This window comes from Paralichthys olivaceus, chromosome 19 (genome assembly GCF_024713975.1).
Source record: "Paralichthys olivaceus isolate ysfri-2021 chromosome 19, ASM2471397v2, whole genome shotgun sequence".
NCBI classification, from domain to species: Eukaryota; Metazoa; Chordata; class Actinopteri; order Pleuronectiformes; family Paralichthyidae; genus Paralichthys; species Paralichthys olivaceus.
In genome coordinates this window covers 10,365,001-10,384,231 of record NC_091111.1, presented here as the reverse complement: position 1 = coordinate 10,384,231, position 19,231 = coordinate 10,365,001, and the positions used below count along the sequence as shown (strand labels likewise).

Sequence of the window (19,231 nt, the reverse complement as noted above, 5' to 3'; positions counted from 1 at the left end):
GAGCAGAGTGGAGATCTAGTGACAGGGGGGTCTGACCTGAGGGAACAGTGAACAGGATTAATACCTGGAATTGTCATTAGTTCTGTTCTTGCAAACGATGATGAGAAGGAGGATGATGATGCTGACAAAAGTTGTGGATTATGTTTTTTCCCATCTTCATTGATTTTTGTGGTAATTGTTGCACAAAAAAACCCAAACCCGAAGGAGAAATCCTAGAGCAAAAGCTTCACCTGGGCACAGAAGCAGCATGAGTGCGAGGAGTGCAGCGAATCCTTCCAAGAAACAAAATGTCTGAGTGCAAGCACACAGTCATGCAAGCAGAGGCTATCTAAGGTTTTGAGTGAGAGCAGCACAAAACCTATAATTGATATCAATAAGTTCTGCTCTCAAACTGAGAGACCACACTCTAGATAGAGAACACACCCAATGCTAAATACGGTTGCAAATGATCTGCATAGAAACGAAGACTCATCTTTTTTCAGAAGAGACACTTGAATTTCATATGTGATCATGCGATATTAAGGTGTTAGAGGTAGCACAATATTACTGGTGAGCACTGGAAAGACAAGAGAGAGTCTGCCTGCATGAAACACACTAACAAGTTAAAATCCTGCCTGTGATCTTGGGGTGTGAATGTCTAAACCCTTTTTGTTAAAGGTTATGCCCTATGGTTAGAAACCAGCCCATCTGAGCCCACACTCTACACCTCGCTCATACACACACACAATGAGTGACATAATTTTTTCCCCCCTATCTTTGTACTACAAGAAAACTATAGCCCATCTACCACAAAGAGGAAATAAATAAGATGTGCATGCTTGTGCATTCACAAAAGTTTTAGTGTACACTTGATTTTAAATCTTTACACATGCATGTATCTTTTAGACACAAGAGTGCACATGTGCAAAAGTGAGATTTCCGATCCATTGTGTTGTCCTGAGCTCATCTGCAGTGGCTCATGTGCCAGTGAAACAGAAGAAGATGAAAATGTCACACATTAATCTGATACCAGTGATGCAGGTGAAGTAGACTTATGCATCTTCCTGGTGAAATGAAATATGAGGTTTGGTGTGTCTCCCCAAGCTAAAAATAGAGCAGAATAAAGAAAGACAAGTGCTTAGGTAATTGTAAAGACCTTTTCACGATGAATGGCTCATATTGCAGGTGGCAGTTTGACGAGGAGCAACTTGAATTGAAAACAGAAGGGTATATCAGTCATATCAGGAAGAAGGGACGTTAATTGAGCTTTTTTGTTTATTGTGCCTTACGTTTTACTTTTGGGTGTGTGTGTCTGTGTGTGTGTCTGTGTGTGTGTCTACGCGTGCACACACTGAGTGGGTGGAGGTTTCCCCTCTAAAATTCCACTTCCTGTGTTTTGAAGTCTTGGTTGCATATCTACATCTCAAAATAAACAACTGCACATGTACACATGGAACACGCACATACACAAGATGCTCATGTTACAGGGTCACACAGGTGACAGAGAGGGAACTCTTTCTCTGCATCACTGAAATGTTTCTAGGACATTTTAAAAACCAAAGGCCTCAAACGGCATCTGATCTGATGGAAATGGAACATATTGCTTAAAGTAGAGACAGTCTCAACAATTGAAATTTTTAAAGGGTTTGTAGATTTTCTCTTTAGTCTCAAGTCACCAAAATAACAGTTTTTCTGTGTTCATTTTGTTTGTTATTGACGTCTCTCTGCTGTCTTTATGCTGTCAATTGTCAAGATGAATTGAATGTGTTTCTGCTGCCAGAGGGCTGAGGTGTTATTTTTCGCACCTCTACTCAAGATCTGAACATTGGTTTCCTCCGAGCATGTCTGAAGCACACTCTGGTCAAATCTGTGCTGATTTGTTCAAGAGCGGAACTGGTAGGGGACGAGACAGATTTTCTGAGAGAATTAATGTCCGACTGATTAGATGGATTAAACAGATGGATGGACAGATTGTTCGAAGAATGGCCGGATGAGTGGATGGACGCTTTTTGAATTAATATGTAAATTATATTAATGTATGGTTAATAAACTTATTTGTTTTCAACAATCATATTTTCTTTGTAACTGAAGTCCATGCAGTTCAAGGAGATGTCAAAAAATGGTTGCCAGCAGTTGGTTGGTGATGGTATCTATGGAAACAAGTGAAAGCAAAGGATTGTAAATCTGTCAACAACAGCATGTAAATCTGAAAAAAAATACAGATTAATCCCGGTGTAATTGTATGAGACAAATCCTTTAGTACAAAAGAGGGTGAAGGGTGAGGTCCGTCCCAAAAGTTGGCAATGGGTATGAGGTAATGCTTTACATATTTTTCCAAAGGCACAAGGCATTATGGGAAGAGGAACTTACCTCCGGGGGGAAAATGCAAAACCTACACCCTTGGTAGTCTTGGACAGGTGGTTCAAACAGCTGGAGCTAATAAAGAAACATGTAAGGTCTTTAAAGTGACATGACAGTAGTAATTAGTTTGAAGATGTTTTACATTTGATTGACAAATATCACATGTGTTACTAACAATAACTTTATATTTAAAAAAGATCCTGTAATTTTTTGGTGAAGTCATATGTTTACATGCACATACAGGAGCACATTTACTATTCCTGACTTCAGGGGATCAGGTTTTTGTCAATGCAGTCCTTCACATACACATGCACAAATACGCTGAGCACACACACTGAGGGCCTTCCCAGCCCTGCATTTGAAAGTCTGGTGGTGGGACGATATATCTCAAAACCCAGGGGCCGTCATTAAGAATCATTCAAATGAACCAACCTGTGCACACAAAGCTCTACAAAGGGGGTAGCCATCCCAATACCTGCCCTTAACCTGTCCAATCGCACCCATGCAAATGTCCCCCCTCTGGAGTCAATGGGTCTCAGGCTTCCTACTCAACCTAGTATAAAGGTATTTGCATAAGTTGACTCCCTTCCTTTTATTTGGTTTCAGATAACCTGGTTTTTTAATGCTATCCTCGAGGGAAAACACACATGTAGGGCCTGTGGAGAAAACTAAAGACAAATGTGAAAATACTGATCATACATGAGAGTGGTCTATTACATTGTGCTGGTTTATATTTTCCTGACCTATTTTTCTCTCTGCATGGGTCAACTTTTCATATAATTAACATTTGATAAAATAAATATCAGAAGTGCTGCATCTTTCAGGCAAAAAAGACTGCAACAATGTCTGTGTGCATAGGTTTGTATAGGATTTGAAGGTGCAGGTTTGCAGGTGATAAGAGCCTGGCAACCATCATATCACAAGTCAGCAGTTGAGAAGCAGCACTTAAAGACTTAAAGCTAAAAACATAATAACAGCAAAAAAAATGTTTTTTATCATACTATATTCTTAAAACTGCATTTCATTTAGATAGATAGATCCAAGTATCTATCTATTTAAGCCCAAGCACAAATCGTCCTTTTCCTTTCTAAGTGCTTCACTTCAGTGATCACTCTGTCCACGCTTGGGCATAAAATAGGAAAATGTGCAGTGTGTGTGTGTGTGTGTGTGTGTGTGTGTGTGTCTTTATCAGGCCACTATTATGATGACTGCCCTGGGACAATAGGCTGGTCTGGGCCGATAGTAATTACAAGTGACGAGGACAATACGGTCGCGTATGGAGGAACTAATACAATAAGAAGACACATTTATAAAGTATTAACCCCCCTCCTCCTCCTCCCTGCAATGAATGGTTCATCGACTACAGTCTCGGCACAGGGAGGATGGAGAACTCAACCAAAACAAAATACTAATGGTTACAGGCTGGACAGTTCCATAAATACAAGACAGGAGAGCAGTTTTAACTTCTCATTATTAAAAGAGAGTTGCTGGGAATAACAGGCTGAACTTGTTCCTTATTTATATGTGGCCTGTTAAGAATTAACTCATACAGGGTGAATAAAGAAAGTCAAAATGAAACTTGAGGAACAAGTTGGGTACATCACTCAGCTTGCCCTTTATGATTATTATTAGTGCAATAAATCCACTCACAAGCATAGAGCTGAAGTGCCCGTGCACATTTCTTTAACTGTCTTTGTCTACACGAGCACAAAGGATCTTTTGGACGATAAGAGAAGGGATAAGGCAAAGTGTTGTTGTGTTTGTTTTTATTATCACTTAGAAACATCTGGATGTTATCTGGGTCACCAGAGGGGACTCTACACGCAGCACAACTTCACGTGTAAAAAAACAACAGCAAAAAAATCGGCCATCGAATAGATTGTCAAGACACAAGCTGCGTTTCCTTCTGCTTTCCAGAAGAACTTATTCACGAAAAGTTTTTAGCGCTGACGGACGAGCAAAACGCGCCTTCAGCGTGGAGGACACTGTAGAGGGCTGTGCTGCATTCACAGACGCCTCGTTACTTTTTCGTTGCATGCACTTGGAACACACCAGCTCCGTACAGAGTAATTCTTAAAGCAATTAAAATACTCTAACCACTTTCAACTGACTCATAGCCATTGACAGCATGTTACACCCTTGCAGCTTTAGTTCTTTTAAGTGATTTCCTGTTTTTGCCTCGCTTATTATTATATAAAATATTAGTAATTTCTTACACTGCAATGTTACTTTCACTCTTTTCTTTATATACTTGTTTTAATTCTATAGTATAATAACCAGAATAAACATGATTTATATAGAAGTTTTCAAAAATCAAGTCTACAAAGGACTCCGCCTCATAAAAACAAAAAACACATGCTGTGCAATTATACATTTAAACCCAATTATCTATGCAACTCTTTAAAATCTCTTTTTAAAATGCTTCTTTCTTTACTTTTTTTTCATGATGTCTTTTGAATTTCATGTAAAGTACTTTGATAAAAGCACGTGAATTGCCTTGTTATTGAAATGTGCAATACATGTAAACTTGCCTTGCCTACACAGCCACTGGATTTGTAGCTATTGTAATATTTCGATGTGGCAATTGTTAAGAACTTTAAAACTACCAATACATGGAGAATAGGGTTTCATACTTGCATTAAAGTATTTTATTAGAATTGATTTATATGAAGCTATTTTTCATATAAATGCAATCGTTACTCTAGTCGCACTGCTGAGTTGATCTGTCCTCGCCCAACACTTGAACACGTTAACTTCCATGTGAGAAATCAACTTTTCTCCAAAATGCAAGTGTCCGACGGGTTTGAAACGCTCAACTTGGCGCAGGCGCACTTGCGGAGCGCCAAAGTGACCGGGATGCTCGAGGAGGAGGAGCAGCGGCGGAGGCTCCGCAGTTTAAATGAATGTCAACCTGCTGCTGCCGGGACAAGTCAGTCAGAGCTCCAACCTGCACACACACACACACAAACACACACGCACAGACACACACACTTCTACAACATGGCCCGGCGGCCGAGAAACAGGTACGTTCAAACACACACAACTTTATTTCTCTCATCCGCTGTGGATCTACTTTGTTCCTCTCGTTGCTCCTGGAGACGCGAGGTTGACGCGTAAAAGGCGCACGTTGTTGTCAGCGTGTGATTCTTCGATCGCGTATTTGTGTGTTTCGTGTGGTTGCTGTTGTCGTGTTTGCGGAGTTGTGTTTGGTTTTTGTCCCGTTAAAGCGGAGCGGTGGTGCGGGGGTCCTCGCTCGCGCGCTCATGACAGGTGGTAGTCATCTGGCATGTGCCCTCGTCGCTGCTGTCAGTGCACAGAAAGAAAAGAGCCTCACACACACACACGCGCATACACACACACATGCATGCATGCATATACACACACATGCACACTCATTATAGGCATTAGGCGGGTGGACAGGCGCGTGCCACGTTTGTGCACTTCCACGGCGCGTGGACGAAAACCAAGAACACACTCGTGCACTTTTGCAACGAGCGATCTCACATGTTAGAATTGAAGTTTGTGAAGTTTTTGAAAATGTATTTTATCATGTTCTGTGGGGGGGGGGGGGGGATCACATCCTCAGCGACCCACACTGACACATGGTGTTTATTTTCACTTTCTAATAAGCTTTGGACTTATACGAGAATCTAAACGGCTCATGTGGATGGTGTTGGAGCTGAATGTTGTTCCAGATGGACGCTCGCACTTCTTTGGGAAACTGCGCTCTCACAGCGTCCTCAGCGTGCACTTGTCTCGAGAGGACGCTGCACGAGCGTCCCCCCTCTTCGCAGACTGTACTGAAGGGGAATCTATTTGTTTAACGTGCTCACCGTGAAAAGGGCATCGTAAAGTTACTGAATGAAGCATCAAGTTGGACTGTAGTTGTAGCAACAGTTGGATTATTGGTTTATTCTCATGCAGGAAACCTGAGGAGAGTTTGAGGGAAGTGTCTCAACCGAAGTAGTCATGGTGTTTTAATTGGTCATATTTTAGAGTTGACTGTATTCATCGTGTTTTATTTCCTCGTTTGTAAACACTATAATGGCTTTTTCTGTAAAGAATTTTTTTGGAAGTCATAAATTGTTATTATAGAAGAAATATGTATATATACATATATATTACATTTTGTTTTTAATTCTGAAATACACAAGGGTATGTTTTTACTTATTTATTTGAATCTTCTTTGCAGCTTTTATTCTCCATATGGTCATGGCTGTTGTTGAGAAGATAATCCACATTAAATATCTTGCACACACACACACACACACACACACACACACACACACACACACACACACACACAGGCACACACACACACACACACACACACGCACACTCACCTCAGTGGGGTTCCTGTTCACCTGTTGCACTGAACCCTACCTAACTTCCACCTTGCGCACTCTCTACATTCTGATTGGTTAAAAAACGTGTGAGTCTGTGTGTGTGTGTGCCTAACAGTGCTGTACAAAGCCACTGCAGGTCTGAACACGCAAGGGTCATGAAATTATGATTGCATGTGCCAATCCCAGTATCTGTGGAAACTAAAAACATTGGAACCTGTTCATCCATACCCCCCCTCCCTCCCACTGGCTGTTCTCTCTCTCATTCGCTCTCTCTCTCTCCCCCCTTGTGGGTGTCTTGGCGAACAGCCCGTCTGCACCCAAACCTTCAAGAATGACTGGTTCTGTCTGTGTTGACACCTGATGAGTTCAAGAGTGGGCAGAGTTCTTTATGCACTCTGCAAGGAGATGATTAGGGAGTAGTTTGGAAGTAGACAAGTACTTATTGTGCTTTTATTTGCCTTTCACAGTTCTTTTCTACACAGCCACCACCTCTTTTTTAATATGCTCTCTCTCTCTGTGCGTGCAGTGTTTACAGCAGTGAGGAGGATGAGGAGGAGACCGAGATGTATGAACATGATTATGATGGATCAATGGCCAAGGCAGGGAAACGCCACCTCGGCAAAACGCGCTGGACACGAGAAGAGGTACACACACATTAAAGATGCCATACAACATGCTTGAGATCAGTCCCCACAAACCTGGCAACCTTTTTTTTTTTTTATCAAAATCTTGTCAAACCACATTTGCTGACCGTTATGCTCCTTTTAAAAGTGCTGTGGATGATGTATTTGTTTGCAGCAACATCATTTATATCTAACAAAGTGCTACATGTGCTTTATTTCAGGATGAGAAGTTGAAGAAACTTGTTGAGCTTCACGGATCAGAAGACTGGAAACTCATCGCAAGCTTGTTAACTGTAAGTAGCGGATCTGTGGGCATGCACATACTATTTACACACAGGCTTACAGAGACAGGGAAGTTAACATAAATGTAAACAAAATCTGACAACACAGTCTTGCAGTGACAAACTAGGAGGTTTTTGCTCTATTTCTGCCAGTTCTCTGTGAGCACTTCTGCTAATTTATAGTATATATATATATATATATTCATACATACATATGCGTTTGACCTCCCATAGGATACAAATGATAATTAATTCCCTTGCTCTCTGACTTACCAGAATCGTACAGATGTGCAGTGTCAGCATCGGTGGCAGAAGGTGTTGAACCCAGAACTCATCAAGGGGCCATGGACTAAAGAGGAGGACCAGAGGGTAAGAAAACATCTTTTTAGAAACAGGCCACACTGTCCTTTATGGATGACACATGAAAGTGTTTGTTACGGTTAGGGAGCACAGTTACTCAGTAGGGCACATACCTCCACCAAGGCCAAACAATTGACTCATGATATTCTGGTTCTTGTAGATGGAAGAAAAAGAAAATTGAGAAAGAAAGTGAAAGGATAAAATCTTGGATCCACCACTTCATCAGCATTTGCAACCAAATTTAATGGCGGATTCGTCCCTCCACCAAGTTTGGTAGAAATCAGTTTAGTGGTTATTCCTACACTCTTCACGTGAAGATGCTTCTCTCTGGACAGTCATCATTGATGACCTTTAACACCAGGGTTTGTTAACTTTAGAGTAACAGAGTTGAAGACAAACACAGGAAACAATCAAGGGCCATTCAGGCGGGAAAAAATAAACCTATTTCTTTATGTTCCTGTGTGATTAAGACAACTATTCTGAAGCAAGTGCTTTGCCGCTGTTGCACATTTTTGGTTTCCTGAAAAGTTGCCCTTACCCAACAAGAAATGTGTTTAGTCCTCCAAACTGTGCAGTGTATTTATTGAACTAGTCTGAAGGAGTTATATTTCCACCCAGATGCCGCTGTAATGATTAGCAGAGCGGCTAACGTTCCACTGGAAACTCCCTCAGTGCTCCCCAAGCAGGTGTTCTCTATCACCTCCTCAAAGTGGAGAGATAAAGAAAGAGGGAAGGAGGGAGGAGAGGAAAGAAAAGAAGGAGAGGGGATGTGTCCAGTGATACAATATATGGCTGTCTGAGATTTATATGGAGAAACTAACGAGTCTTTCTTTTCATTTTCTGTTTATCCCATCTACTCTACCTCCAATTCACCTTTCACTTCTCTACCTTTTTATTTTTCTTTCTTTGTACTTCTCCCTCTCCTCCCTGTTATTGCTCCTTCCTTCCTCTTTGCTCATGCCTGTCTGCCATCATTCACTTCTCTTCCCTTTCAACACTCTTCCTCCTACCCTCTTGCCTTTCCTCTTTTGACCCCCCCCCCTCCCAACACACACACAAACATGTGCACCCCAGGTGATCGAGTTGGTCCAGAAGTACGGAGCCAAGCGCTGGTCGGTGATCGCCAAGCACCTGAAGGGGCGGATCGGCAAGCAGTGCCGCGAGCGCTGGCACAACCACCTGAATCCGGAGGTGAAGAAGACGTCGTGGACCGAGGAGGAGGACAGAATTATCTACCAGGCGCATGAGAAGCTGGGCAATCGCTGGGCAGAGATCGCAAAGCTGCTCCCTGGCAGGTGAGGCAGAGAAAAAAGTGGAAAGATTAGAAGCTTGCTAGGCGAAGACACAGAAGAAGCACATGAGAAAAGCACAGAGCATGAAATAAGATGGATGTGTGAATACAGGAAGTATTCCCCTTGTTTTGAAAGACAGGACTGAATAGGATTACAGAATAAAGGAAGAATCAATGATGCTGTCGTTAAACGATTGTAATAACTCTGTACTGATCAATTCTATAATCAATAACCTGTAAGTTATTATGTTCCATTCAGGACTGACAACGCCATTAAGAACCACTGGAACTCCACTATGAGGCGAAAGGTGGAACAGGAGGGCTACCTCCAGAGTGCATCCAAGAACAGCAGCTCCTCACTCTCCCTCGGTCACGGCTACATCAAGACCACCAATCACATCATGGGTTTCCCTCACTCGCCCAGTCAAGCACAGCTGCCTCCCCTGTCGCCGCACAACTACACGTACATCTCCAACACACACAGGGTGAGTGGGTTTTTAAAGTAACACTCGGAATGGCAGCAGGAAAATTGAATGACGTAGCGGCAGGAGATTCATTCATGTGATTTGTTTCAGGTGCCTTTCCCCATGGCCTTGCATTTGAACATCCTGAACATTCCCCCGCATGGGACCGCTGCTATACAGGTAAAAGAAAAGCAACTAAACGCAGTGTAATTGAGGGAACAAGCTAAGATTGATTGACGATGACTGAATAGGCACTTAAATCTGTCTTCTTCTCTTAGAGACACTATGGTGAGGAGGATCCTGAGAAGGAGCAGAGGGTGAAAGAGATCGAACTGCTGCTCATGTCAACAGAAAATGAGCTGAGAGGCCAACCATCACTACCAGTGAGTCATGTGTGCGTGCGTTTGTGCGTGTGACTCTGGCTTTAAGGACAGTGGTTGGATGTGTATGTTTGACTGAAGGAGGAGGAAACATCTGGGGGGTCTGTTTCTGCTGAAGTGATGAAATAGGACCTTATCACCGCTTTTGTGTGTGTGTGTGTGTGTGTGTGACCCCTTGTGCAACCTTCCACTTTACACTTCTGTCACCCACCCTTGACATTAAAGTTCCCTTTCTCCTTCCTGTACGATTTTGCTTGAATTTTCTCACTTGTACTCTTATGCTGCTCATGTTCTCAGTTATTTCCGGCTCCTCAATCTTTCTGTTCGTTTTTTGTCCTCCAGATGACTTTGCCCTATCCAAGCTGGGCCAGCCAGAGCTCCCTGACCAACAGCCCAGAGGGTTTGGCTCTGTTGCTACCTCATCACCAGGCTGCTGCCCCCGCCCTGCCCCTCGACCAGAGCTGCCTACCAGAGGAGAGCGCCTCAGCAGCACGCGCCCATACCAACAGCAGCAGCAACAATAACAACAACAACAACAGCAACAGTCATCACAGTAGCCCAACGTTCTCAAATACTCTTCCAGAGTTCATGGAATCTGTCATTGATTCAGTAAGTATCTGCTTTATGTATTAAAAGTGAGTTTTCATTTGTCCTCAGGCTTTAAGTTAATTCTGTTCATATTTGTGTTACATGTGTCCAGATGAAAAAAAAGGTTAGCTCAGTAGTAAGCAACGAAAAATAGTTCCCAGCAGTCGGCCTTGACCCCTATTTTACCCACCCTTTCCCCCAGAGCCTCTCCTCATTGGGTGAGGCCACTGCCAGTGAGCTCATGGATAGGAGCACTCTCAGAACAGACAGGGTCTCGCCCAATCAGGGCTCGAGAACTGCTCACGATGCATGGGCTGGTTTCATCTGCTCCACTCCCAAGCCTTCGCCAGTCAGAAATCTTCCCTTTTCGCCCTCACAGGTAGTTAACGTAGCCAAACATGGTCAGAATCCATCCAATCACCAAACTGCCATCCAATGACAGCAACCAATCATTCAGAATTAGTGTTTCTGCTCGTAACTTCCATCTTTCAATCATTCCATCTATAAATCATCTTTCAACGGAGCACTCTTTCCTCCCTCTCCATCTCTGTAGTGTTCAATTTAAGTGTGCTCGCGTGATCCACCAGGTTGTTATTATTATTCTCTAAAACCCAATCTGTCAGACCTCGTTGATTGATCATCTCCCATCCTTTATTTTCACAGTTTCTCAGCCAGTCGATGAGCCCTGAACACTCGGACAACGACAGCTTACCCATGAACTCAACCGTGGAGTCCAAGCCTCAGATCGACCCCTCGATCAGGCCACAGAAAGAGAATGAAATGTAAGCGGCTGTCTCTAATCTTTTAAAATTACATGATGCAGATGTTTCCCCTGTGAGGTTTTTAACAGCTTTCTCTCTCTCTCTCTCTCTCTTATCTTAGGTTCAGAACTCCAAACATTTGTCGTTCTATCATGGAGTCGTCACCTCGCACACCCACGCCATTCAGATCGGCTCTGGCTCTGCAGGAAGCCAAGTACGGACCCCTCAAACTACTGGTAAGAGAAACCTATAAAGTAATTTCTAAACTACTGTTGTATTTGCTGTAGTTTGGCTGAGACTTACTGGAGGTTTGTCTCTCTTCCAGAATATCCAACCGGAGCAGCAGTTGGTCAACTTCATCAAACAGGAGCCGATGGAGTGTGCCATCGAGCAGCCTCCTCTGAAGAAGATAAAACAAGAGGTAATTTAGTTTCATTTTTTTCATGTCATTAAAGCAAAAGAAACAAGAACAGTTAACTTGTTTACATTTGAGGCCCTGTAGCATGTGCAAGTAAATAATTTTAGTTTTAATTTCGTACTTTATGTGACCATGATGTGTTTTGGCTCATAGGTGGAATCCCCATGTGAGAGGAGCCCATGTATGCAATGGGAAGCACAAGACCTTCACACGCAGCTCTTCTCCCCCAACGGCCCTGCACAGGAAGTACCTGTAAGTTTACATTTGACCTTTAACACCACAGTGCATGTTTGCTTATGGGAAAATGTCCCTGATCACACATACAACACTTAACAGCTTAAAATATGTTAAATCCATCTCCCTTTGCTTGAGGTAGTTCGACTTGTTGCTGACATGTGTTTTGCATTTTCATTCAGGACCTACTTACAAGCTCATTATTGAGTGAAGAAGGACACAAAACCTACGCCGTCCCTCGCAGAGCCCTGGGCAGCCCACTACAGGTCTGTATATTTTTTGCATTTATAACCACTTATTCGTATAAATGGAACAAAACCCGCAGTAATTCCGTATTCGCTATAAAAACTCATATTCGTCTCTCATCCTTTACCAACAGCAGCTCAGTACCTGGGAGCAGGCGACCTGTGGGAAAACAGAGGAGCACGTTCTGGCGTCAGAGCAGAGCCACAAGTACATTAACACTTATCCTACAAGGACACTGGTCATGTAGACACATGTGACACGTGTTTATCTGGAAACATCAACACTCAGTGCGCTGGACGCAGCGTGGCGGGTTTCATATTTGTTGTGGTACAACAGTTGGGAGAGGCTCTATGCCATGTTTTTACACTCACACTTGTTGGATTTCAACCAACCAAAGACTATGACTCTTTTTTATGTCTTTTGCATAGAATTTGATTTGGGTTTCTTTTTTTTTTTTATAAATGTTCATCCTATCACTTTTGGTCTCGTCATTGTATCATTATGGATGTTATGTATTATAAATGGGATATGGTGACTATATAATTTGCGTTGGGCTGTATTAATAATTCCGAATTTTTATATTAATATAAAGAACAAGTTAATTAATTTATTTCTTTTGTTTTTATGATGACTTTCTGATGTTTTTTTCTTTTCTTTCCCAATTGGCCGACAGAGCAGTGTTGTTAAGTTAAGTATTTAAAGCCCTATTAGCATTATCGTATATATCTAAAGGCATAAAACTGACCTCTGAAACTTCTCTGTTGCTTTTTTTTTGTCGTTAAATAGGATATAATGGGTCTACTAAAAATTTCAAGTGTTTGCTCTGTGCCACCTTTTTTTTTAACCCTGAACTACTGAGCGAGAGAAGCTACGTCTGTTTTTACGTCATTATTAATGAGTCACAATAAAAGGGGCCAGACTTATTAGTATTACCTGATGACCACGATGGCACCTTTATTTCTACATATATATATATGCATAGTATAATTATGAATTCGAACAATGTTCAATGAACTACTGTTTACTTTTTACCCAGTAAAAGTAAGACCAAACTGCACTTGAGTTTTATATTCTCCATATAAACAAACCAAGACTTCTACACGCTGATGTGTTATATGATGCTACAAACAAAAGCCCGATTGAAACTTATGTGTGGTTGTAATGTCTTTGAATAGTTTTGTACTTTTTTTATATAATGCATATTCAATCAGCATTGTGTTGACTGCAGTAGCCCATTTCAGACACTTAGCAGACAATCTTTTGTTTCTACATGTTTTTAATGCCTTGTTTTTATACTAGCTATTGAGCAAAAGTGATTTTATAAAAAAGCATTTATACATGCCAAGTTCTGATGTTTTTTTTATACTTTTCTATACTGCCTATTAAATAAAGTGTGTTGTTTTAATACAGCCTTGTGTTCAGTGTCATATCATTTGCATTAACATAATATATACGTTGAAGCGGTCCCTCTAAGACAAACAGCGTCACATATACTTAACTTTTATGAGTCAAAACCTGCACAAATAACCTGCAGTGGTTTAAGTCGCAGTGTAAATAGCACAGTGAAGTCACACTATTGGCTGGAGCCATCTACTGTTTGAAGTGAATGAAGTGTTTGCTCTCTAGTGTGTAATATAGCTTAATTTATAATATTTAAATGTTTTTGACAGCTGGAAAGGGCCCCCCCCCCTTGCGCGCGCACACACACACACACCCCTCTACAACACATGCACACACACATATCTGCAGGCACAAAGCTTTGTGTATTGTGCAGAGCATATAGTAAAACTTAATTCCTAATCTGTCAATTACTATGCCTGTTAAATTTTATCAGCCAGTGAAGGTAATAAGGAAATGTTTTCAACCGTTCCCCTTTTTTGTGTGGATAAAGGGGACTACTCATGTGACTATTCTTTCTACCTTTTATTCATGCACACATGACATGACATATGAATTGCGTAATAAATAAAGACAACAACCAAAAAAACAGTGGCAGTTGCAAATGGCATAATGTCCTTGATGGTATTCTTCCACTCATAAAGGCTCAATGCCAAAAGTTGTCTCAATTCCTTTACTGGTCATCTTTGAAAACGTTCTCCAAGCAAGAAAATACTAGAAGCCAAATTCAATTTCAAATACAGATTTAGCGAGATAAATAATAGACTTCCGAAAACCTTCAGGTCAAAACAGATGCATAAATGTTCTTTCTCCTGTTCTTTCTCTCAGTTTGGTGAATAACCTTTAGAAAATATTTTTGCAGCTTCATGGGAGTGAGATAAAATATATGAATTAGCTTGAAGTTTGCTTCTTTGATTTTATTATGCAAAAACTTAACCTTTAACAACCAGCTTGACACACATTTTAGAGTTGTGCACAGTCAAAAAAGTCATTGTTCTCCAAAAACACACACTTGTATGAGGTCCATGTTCAGTCTCTTGGGGGAGACTTGTTTTCCTGTGAGGCTGTGAAAGCCAAGGGGCCCAGACTTTTAGTTATATTTAAACCCCCCTCCTCTCCAACCTGCACCCCCGCCTCACATATATACACCACAGTGCCCTCAAACATAGCTCCCCATCTCAAGTGGGGGTCTCAGAGGGACACATAAACAGAAATGATGTTCATTGTTACAGAAATAGTTTCCTGAGGGGTGCAGTTGTGCTTATTGCATCAAGTGAAACTTATACAGTATAAAATCCTATTCATAAATTGCAACATTAATGGTGTAAACTGATAGCAAAGAGATGATAGTGAAAATTGTGCATGTGTGGGTGTGTGTGGGTGGGTGTGGGAGTCAGTGTCTTGTGGACAGAGGCCAGAATAAGCAGCAGACTTTCACATTGGGAATTTCATCATCTTCTACTGCACCCAGAAAGAAAAAAGAGAAAACCCCAAACCCCACGAGATTCACAGACACCTGCTTCCACTGAGTGTGAAGGCAGCTGCCTTTGTGCAAGTGTGTGTGTGTGTGTGTGTGTGTGTGTGTGTGTGTGGTTTTTTATTGGCAAAAACAATATAGACCCAGATGAATATTGTAAGACACAACATGCTGTAGTGTAGAGGGTGATGGATAGATGTCAGGGTTTAAACTGAGCCCAACAGAGTAAAAACACAAACATTATCTCTTTGACTGAACCATAAAACTCACAGCTCTTTAGTATTTGCTCCTTTTATCAAGAGACAAATTAGCAAAGTTTACAAGGAACATGTTCATGTTATTAATAGTAGTGCAATCATCAGACTTTACTAAATAACCAATAGATATTTACAGTATGAACACATAAAAGGCTGTGCTCTTGTTTAACAAGCATTCAGTCCTTCTTATAATGCATCCAGAATGTAAAGGGTGACAAAGACAGCTGAGTTTTACATTTAGGTGCATTATAATTAATTAGGGATTATTAATAATAATAATGTGTTTATGCTATTTACTGTGTATTCACTTTAATAGTATAAAAGAAAAGAAAAAAAGTAAATGCTCCTTGGGATGAAATGCAAAAATGATCAGATGTCACTGAAACAGGCCCCTACATGGGCTCTGTAGTGTTTTCCTTTGGGATGACTGAGATGCCTCCACTTGCATCCTTGGATCTACTCAAATTCTGGTTTTGCTTTTGACACAGGCTGCCATGACAACAAGGGTGTATAGACTTTATAATGTAAGATATATAAGAGAAAAACGACAGGACCTTGATGAAGGTGCAGGTTTTCGAATGCAAAGGGTTAATTCTCATATTGAGACTTTATCTGAATCTATAAATTGTCCAATGTGTGTGTGAATACTTATCTCTAAGTGTGATAGACTAGTGACCTGTCCAGGGTGTACCCCACCTTTTTCCTGATGTCAGCTGCGGGAATAACCCCATGCAGCCCCGCTGCAAGGGGGGTAAACAGCTCTCAAAGGTTTTTTTTATTTCTAATGAAGGGTTTTTAGAGAAACATTCAGCTCCAAATGTCACTCTCACTACTGTTTTTTTTTTTTTTTAAATCGGTCCTCCTTTCCCTTTTCAAATCAAACATGTCTGTCGCAAGCAGATTGGCTCATAAATTCAGTTTGACGTGTCACAATAGATTTATAGCCGGATGTTGCAGAAGTGGCGGGCTTCTGTACACGCGCGTGAATACTCACAAAAACACACGCGCGCGCGCTTCATGCACTCACATGGTGGCCAGCGTGCTCTGGGCCTACATAGATTACTCTAGCCTGATTTCCCCATTCCCTGGGTGCAGTTGTGGTTGGAGATACTATGGCAAGAGCAGCCGCTCCCTGCTGGCAGCGGTCAGGTAGGAGGGCTGGGCTGGGCTGTCCGGGCCTGATAACTACCCTACCCATCCGTGATGAGAAGAGCTGGGGGCAAAGAAGAGGACAAGTGGTGAAGAGACAGAGAGAGAGAGAGACAAAGAGAAAAACAAAGGGGTTCACCGGGTTTGACACGGGGTAAACCTTGGGGGACCTAGAGCCGCCTGTTCTCCTTCCACATATTATTCTGCATCAACAGAAACTGCACCAGAAGTTATGTATTCAAAATAAGGAAATATAGGGTTAAGGGTCAGAAAGGTGCTATTGAAGTTACACAGTAAATAATACAGCTTGTTTTAATGGTATAGATTTGGGACATTATGAGAAATACAACTATGCACAGAGAAAATGTATTTCACTTTTATGACTGTGTGTGAAGTACAGATTTAAGAATTACATATTCTAAAACTTTATCAAGGGCTTTCATTCAAATATTAACATTCACATATACATATTATTTAACATATGACATATTTGAATGCTCAATTATGCATATTTTATATTTATATATTCTTAGTTATTTGCTATTTGCCATATTATCTTAAGTGTCTCTGAACATCATTCAAAGCACTTTATAAGTCAAATGTATTATTATTATTATGGGATTATTTCTAACATGTCATTATATAATCTGGTTTACAATCAAATGTTTTCGTCTATTTAAGTGAGGAGGGGGGGATCCAAAGTTCAAGGGGGGGGGGGTCTGTTGTCAGTTGTCCGTTTGCAGATAGAGGTAAAGGTGCACAAAACGTCCAAGTTTGTCTGCAGCCACGTGACGGCCATAATGACGGCGTGCATCATGAGCCACATGCACCCATTGACTCGCAATCACAAAACACACATACACACGCATACATAGACATGTACACAACCAGAACACTCAGATTGAGCAGATAGACCCCTGCCATGTAGAAAGAGAGACTGAGGGTGGAGAGATAAGTTGTGAGCACATCGAGAGAGAGAGGGAGAGAGAGAGCCACAGAGAGATGGGGACTGTTAGAGCTGCTGCTGAGGTGATTAGACTCGTCGCTAACAGTTACTGTCTCCCCAGATTTGGCTGCCAATCGCTTGGCCGTTTGTTTGTTGTTCTTCAGCACCGAAATGTATAGAGCAATGTGCCTGCCGCAGATAGCCCATAACAATAACTGTAAACATTTGGAAAAGTGGGTCAGGGCTGCTGAAGTAGTGCCAACGGTGTCAAAGAGCAATAAAAACAAAACAAACACAAACGTTTGGATATTTGACAAAAGACTGACCAAGAAGGTAATTACCAACGACTAAATATGGGAAAGGTGTGGAGAAGAAAAACAAGAAAATATTGTTACATCTCAATCAGATTCATACTTATGGTTGTAAACATGGTGATTACGTATGTAGATTTCCAAAGTAATTTTTTCAACAGGTTTTGGAAGAAGAATAAAATAATGATCGTCATCATTTAATGCAATTGTTTCCTTTGTTATCAATCGATTATACCATTTGCTCTTAAAAAATGTCAGAGATGGTGATCAGTTTATTAAATTCCAAGGTGACATCTTCAAATTCAGTCCAAACCCTAAAGATTTTTAATTAACGAGCTTCAGAAACAAATAAAATCAGCATTAGTCCATCAGACCAATGTTGAGATTTTGTGTTTTGATTATGACTCTAAACTCAAGTGGAAAAATTACAATACATAAATGATACAGGTATATTAAAGGTCCAGTGTGTAAGATTGAGGTGAAAGGGAACTATTGGCAAAAATTAAATATAGAGTAATCCTCATGATGTTTTCACTAGTTCATTTCATCTAAATTGTATGAATTGTAGTTTTCTTTACTCCAGAAAAGGCCATTTATATTTAAATACTTCATATTTACATCAGGGGACTCTCTCTACGGAGGCCGCCATGTTTTTTACATTAGTCCAGACTGGACCAACTAAACACCTTTTGAGTTCGTATGACAATTAAAGGCTACCACAGGTTCTTTTTCATGTTTGGAAGGAGAGGGTGTGAAGGGGTGTTCAGCTGCAACATGAAATTTCAACACTAGATATCACAAAATTCTACACACTGTACCTTTAACAAATTGCATGTATATTATCTTATGAATATTCATAACCTCTGATGATAATTCAGCACGAGTTATCTGACACCTGTTTGCTTTGTTTGTTTAGTTTGTTTAGATTGTTACATACATACCTGATGTAATGTGAACTGGAAAAGAATGTGCTCAAATGTTTTTGTTAAAATAGCGTCTGACCACCTCAGGAATATGTTTTCTGCATCATGTTCAAGTCAAATCTGTGCTCAGAATAGGTATAAAGAAGTACATCATGTTTTCATACAGCATATAAACCAATGTATGTGAGAGAAAGACCAGAGAGGCTTCATAAAAACATGATGCTTTTTCTACAACTTATTCTACATGAATAGAAATAAAAGATTTGTCAATGCTGCAAGTAAATCTAATTCATGGAGACAGGTGTCATGAGCTAAACAGGAATATTATAAATAACCACAAACACACACATTCACCGAAATCATCACACACACACAGGCATCCCCACAGCCGTCTGGTGATGAATGTGTGGTCAGGTTTATCACCCAGTTTCCTGACTC

At 41.0% G+C, this 19,231-nt stretch overlaps 1 protein-coding gene and 1 long non-coding RNA gene across 5 annotated transcripts; one reads left to right on the top strand and one right to left on the bottom strand.

Moving 5' to 3' along the window:
* Positions 1–1,237: 1,237 nt before the first annotated feature.
* On the bottom strand, positions 1,238–2,417 carry LOC138405518 (uncharacterized). The gene is made up of 2 exons (XR_011239283.1): positions 2,350–2,417; positions 1,238–2,129 (listed from the first exon to the last, which is right to left on the bottom strand). It is a non-coding gene; the product is annotated as an uncharacterized lncRNA (long non-coding RNA).
* A 2,769-nt stretch (positions 2,418–5,186) lies between these two features.
* Positions 5,187–13,741, top strand: myb (v-myb avian myeloblastosis viral oncogene homolog). 4 transcript variants are annotated; one of them, XM_069514622.1, is made up of 16 exons: positions 5,187–5,363; positions 7,213–7,330; positions 7,531–7,602; positions 7,867–7,959; positions 9,025–9,245; positions 9,501–9,726; positions 9,817–9,885; positions 9,984–10,088; positions 10,428–10,694; positions 10,876–11,052; positions 11,337–11,455; positions 11,556–11,670; positions 11,760–11,855; positions 12,006–12,104; positions 12,269–12,352; positions 12,469–13,741. In XM_069514622.1, exons 1-16 carry the CDS (start codon positions 5,197–5,199, stop codon positions 12,577–12,579), a joined length of 2,139 nt encoding a protein of 712 aa, XP_069370723.1. In that variant the 5' UTR covers positions 5,187–5,196; the 3' UTR covers positions 12,580–13,741. The 4 variants fall into 4 exon arrangements, with proteins under 4 accessions (XP_069370723.1, XP_069370722.1, XP_069370726.1 ...); XM_069514621.1 differs by having other exon boundaries at positions 12,466–13,741; XM_069514625.1 differs by lacking the exon at positions 10,876–11,052.
* Positions 13,742–19,231: the final 5,490 nt, after the last annotated feature.

Excerpts from the sequence above, each read along its gene's own strand:
- myb (XM_069514621.1), top strand. The coding sequence starts at position 5,197 with ATGCTCGAGGAGGAGGAGCAGCGGCGGAGGCTCCGCAGTTTAAATGAA. Across the intron at positions 7,603-7,866 it reads TCATCGCAAGCTTGTTAACT|AATCGTACAGATGTGCAGTG; the intron begins GTAAGTAGCGGA and ends CTGACTTACCAG. Across the intron at positions 12,105-12,268 it reads GCCCTGCACAGGAAGTACCT|GACCTACTTACAAGCTCATT; the intron begins GTAAGTTTACAT and ends ATTTTCATTCAG.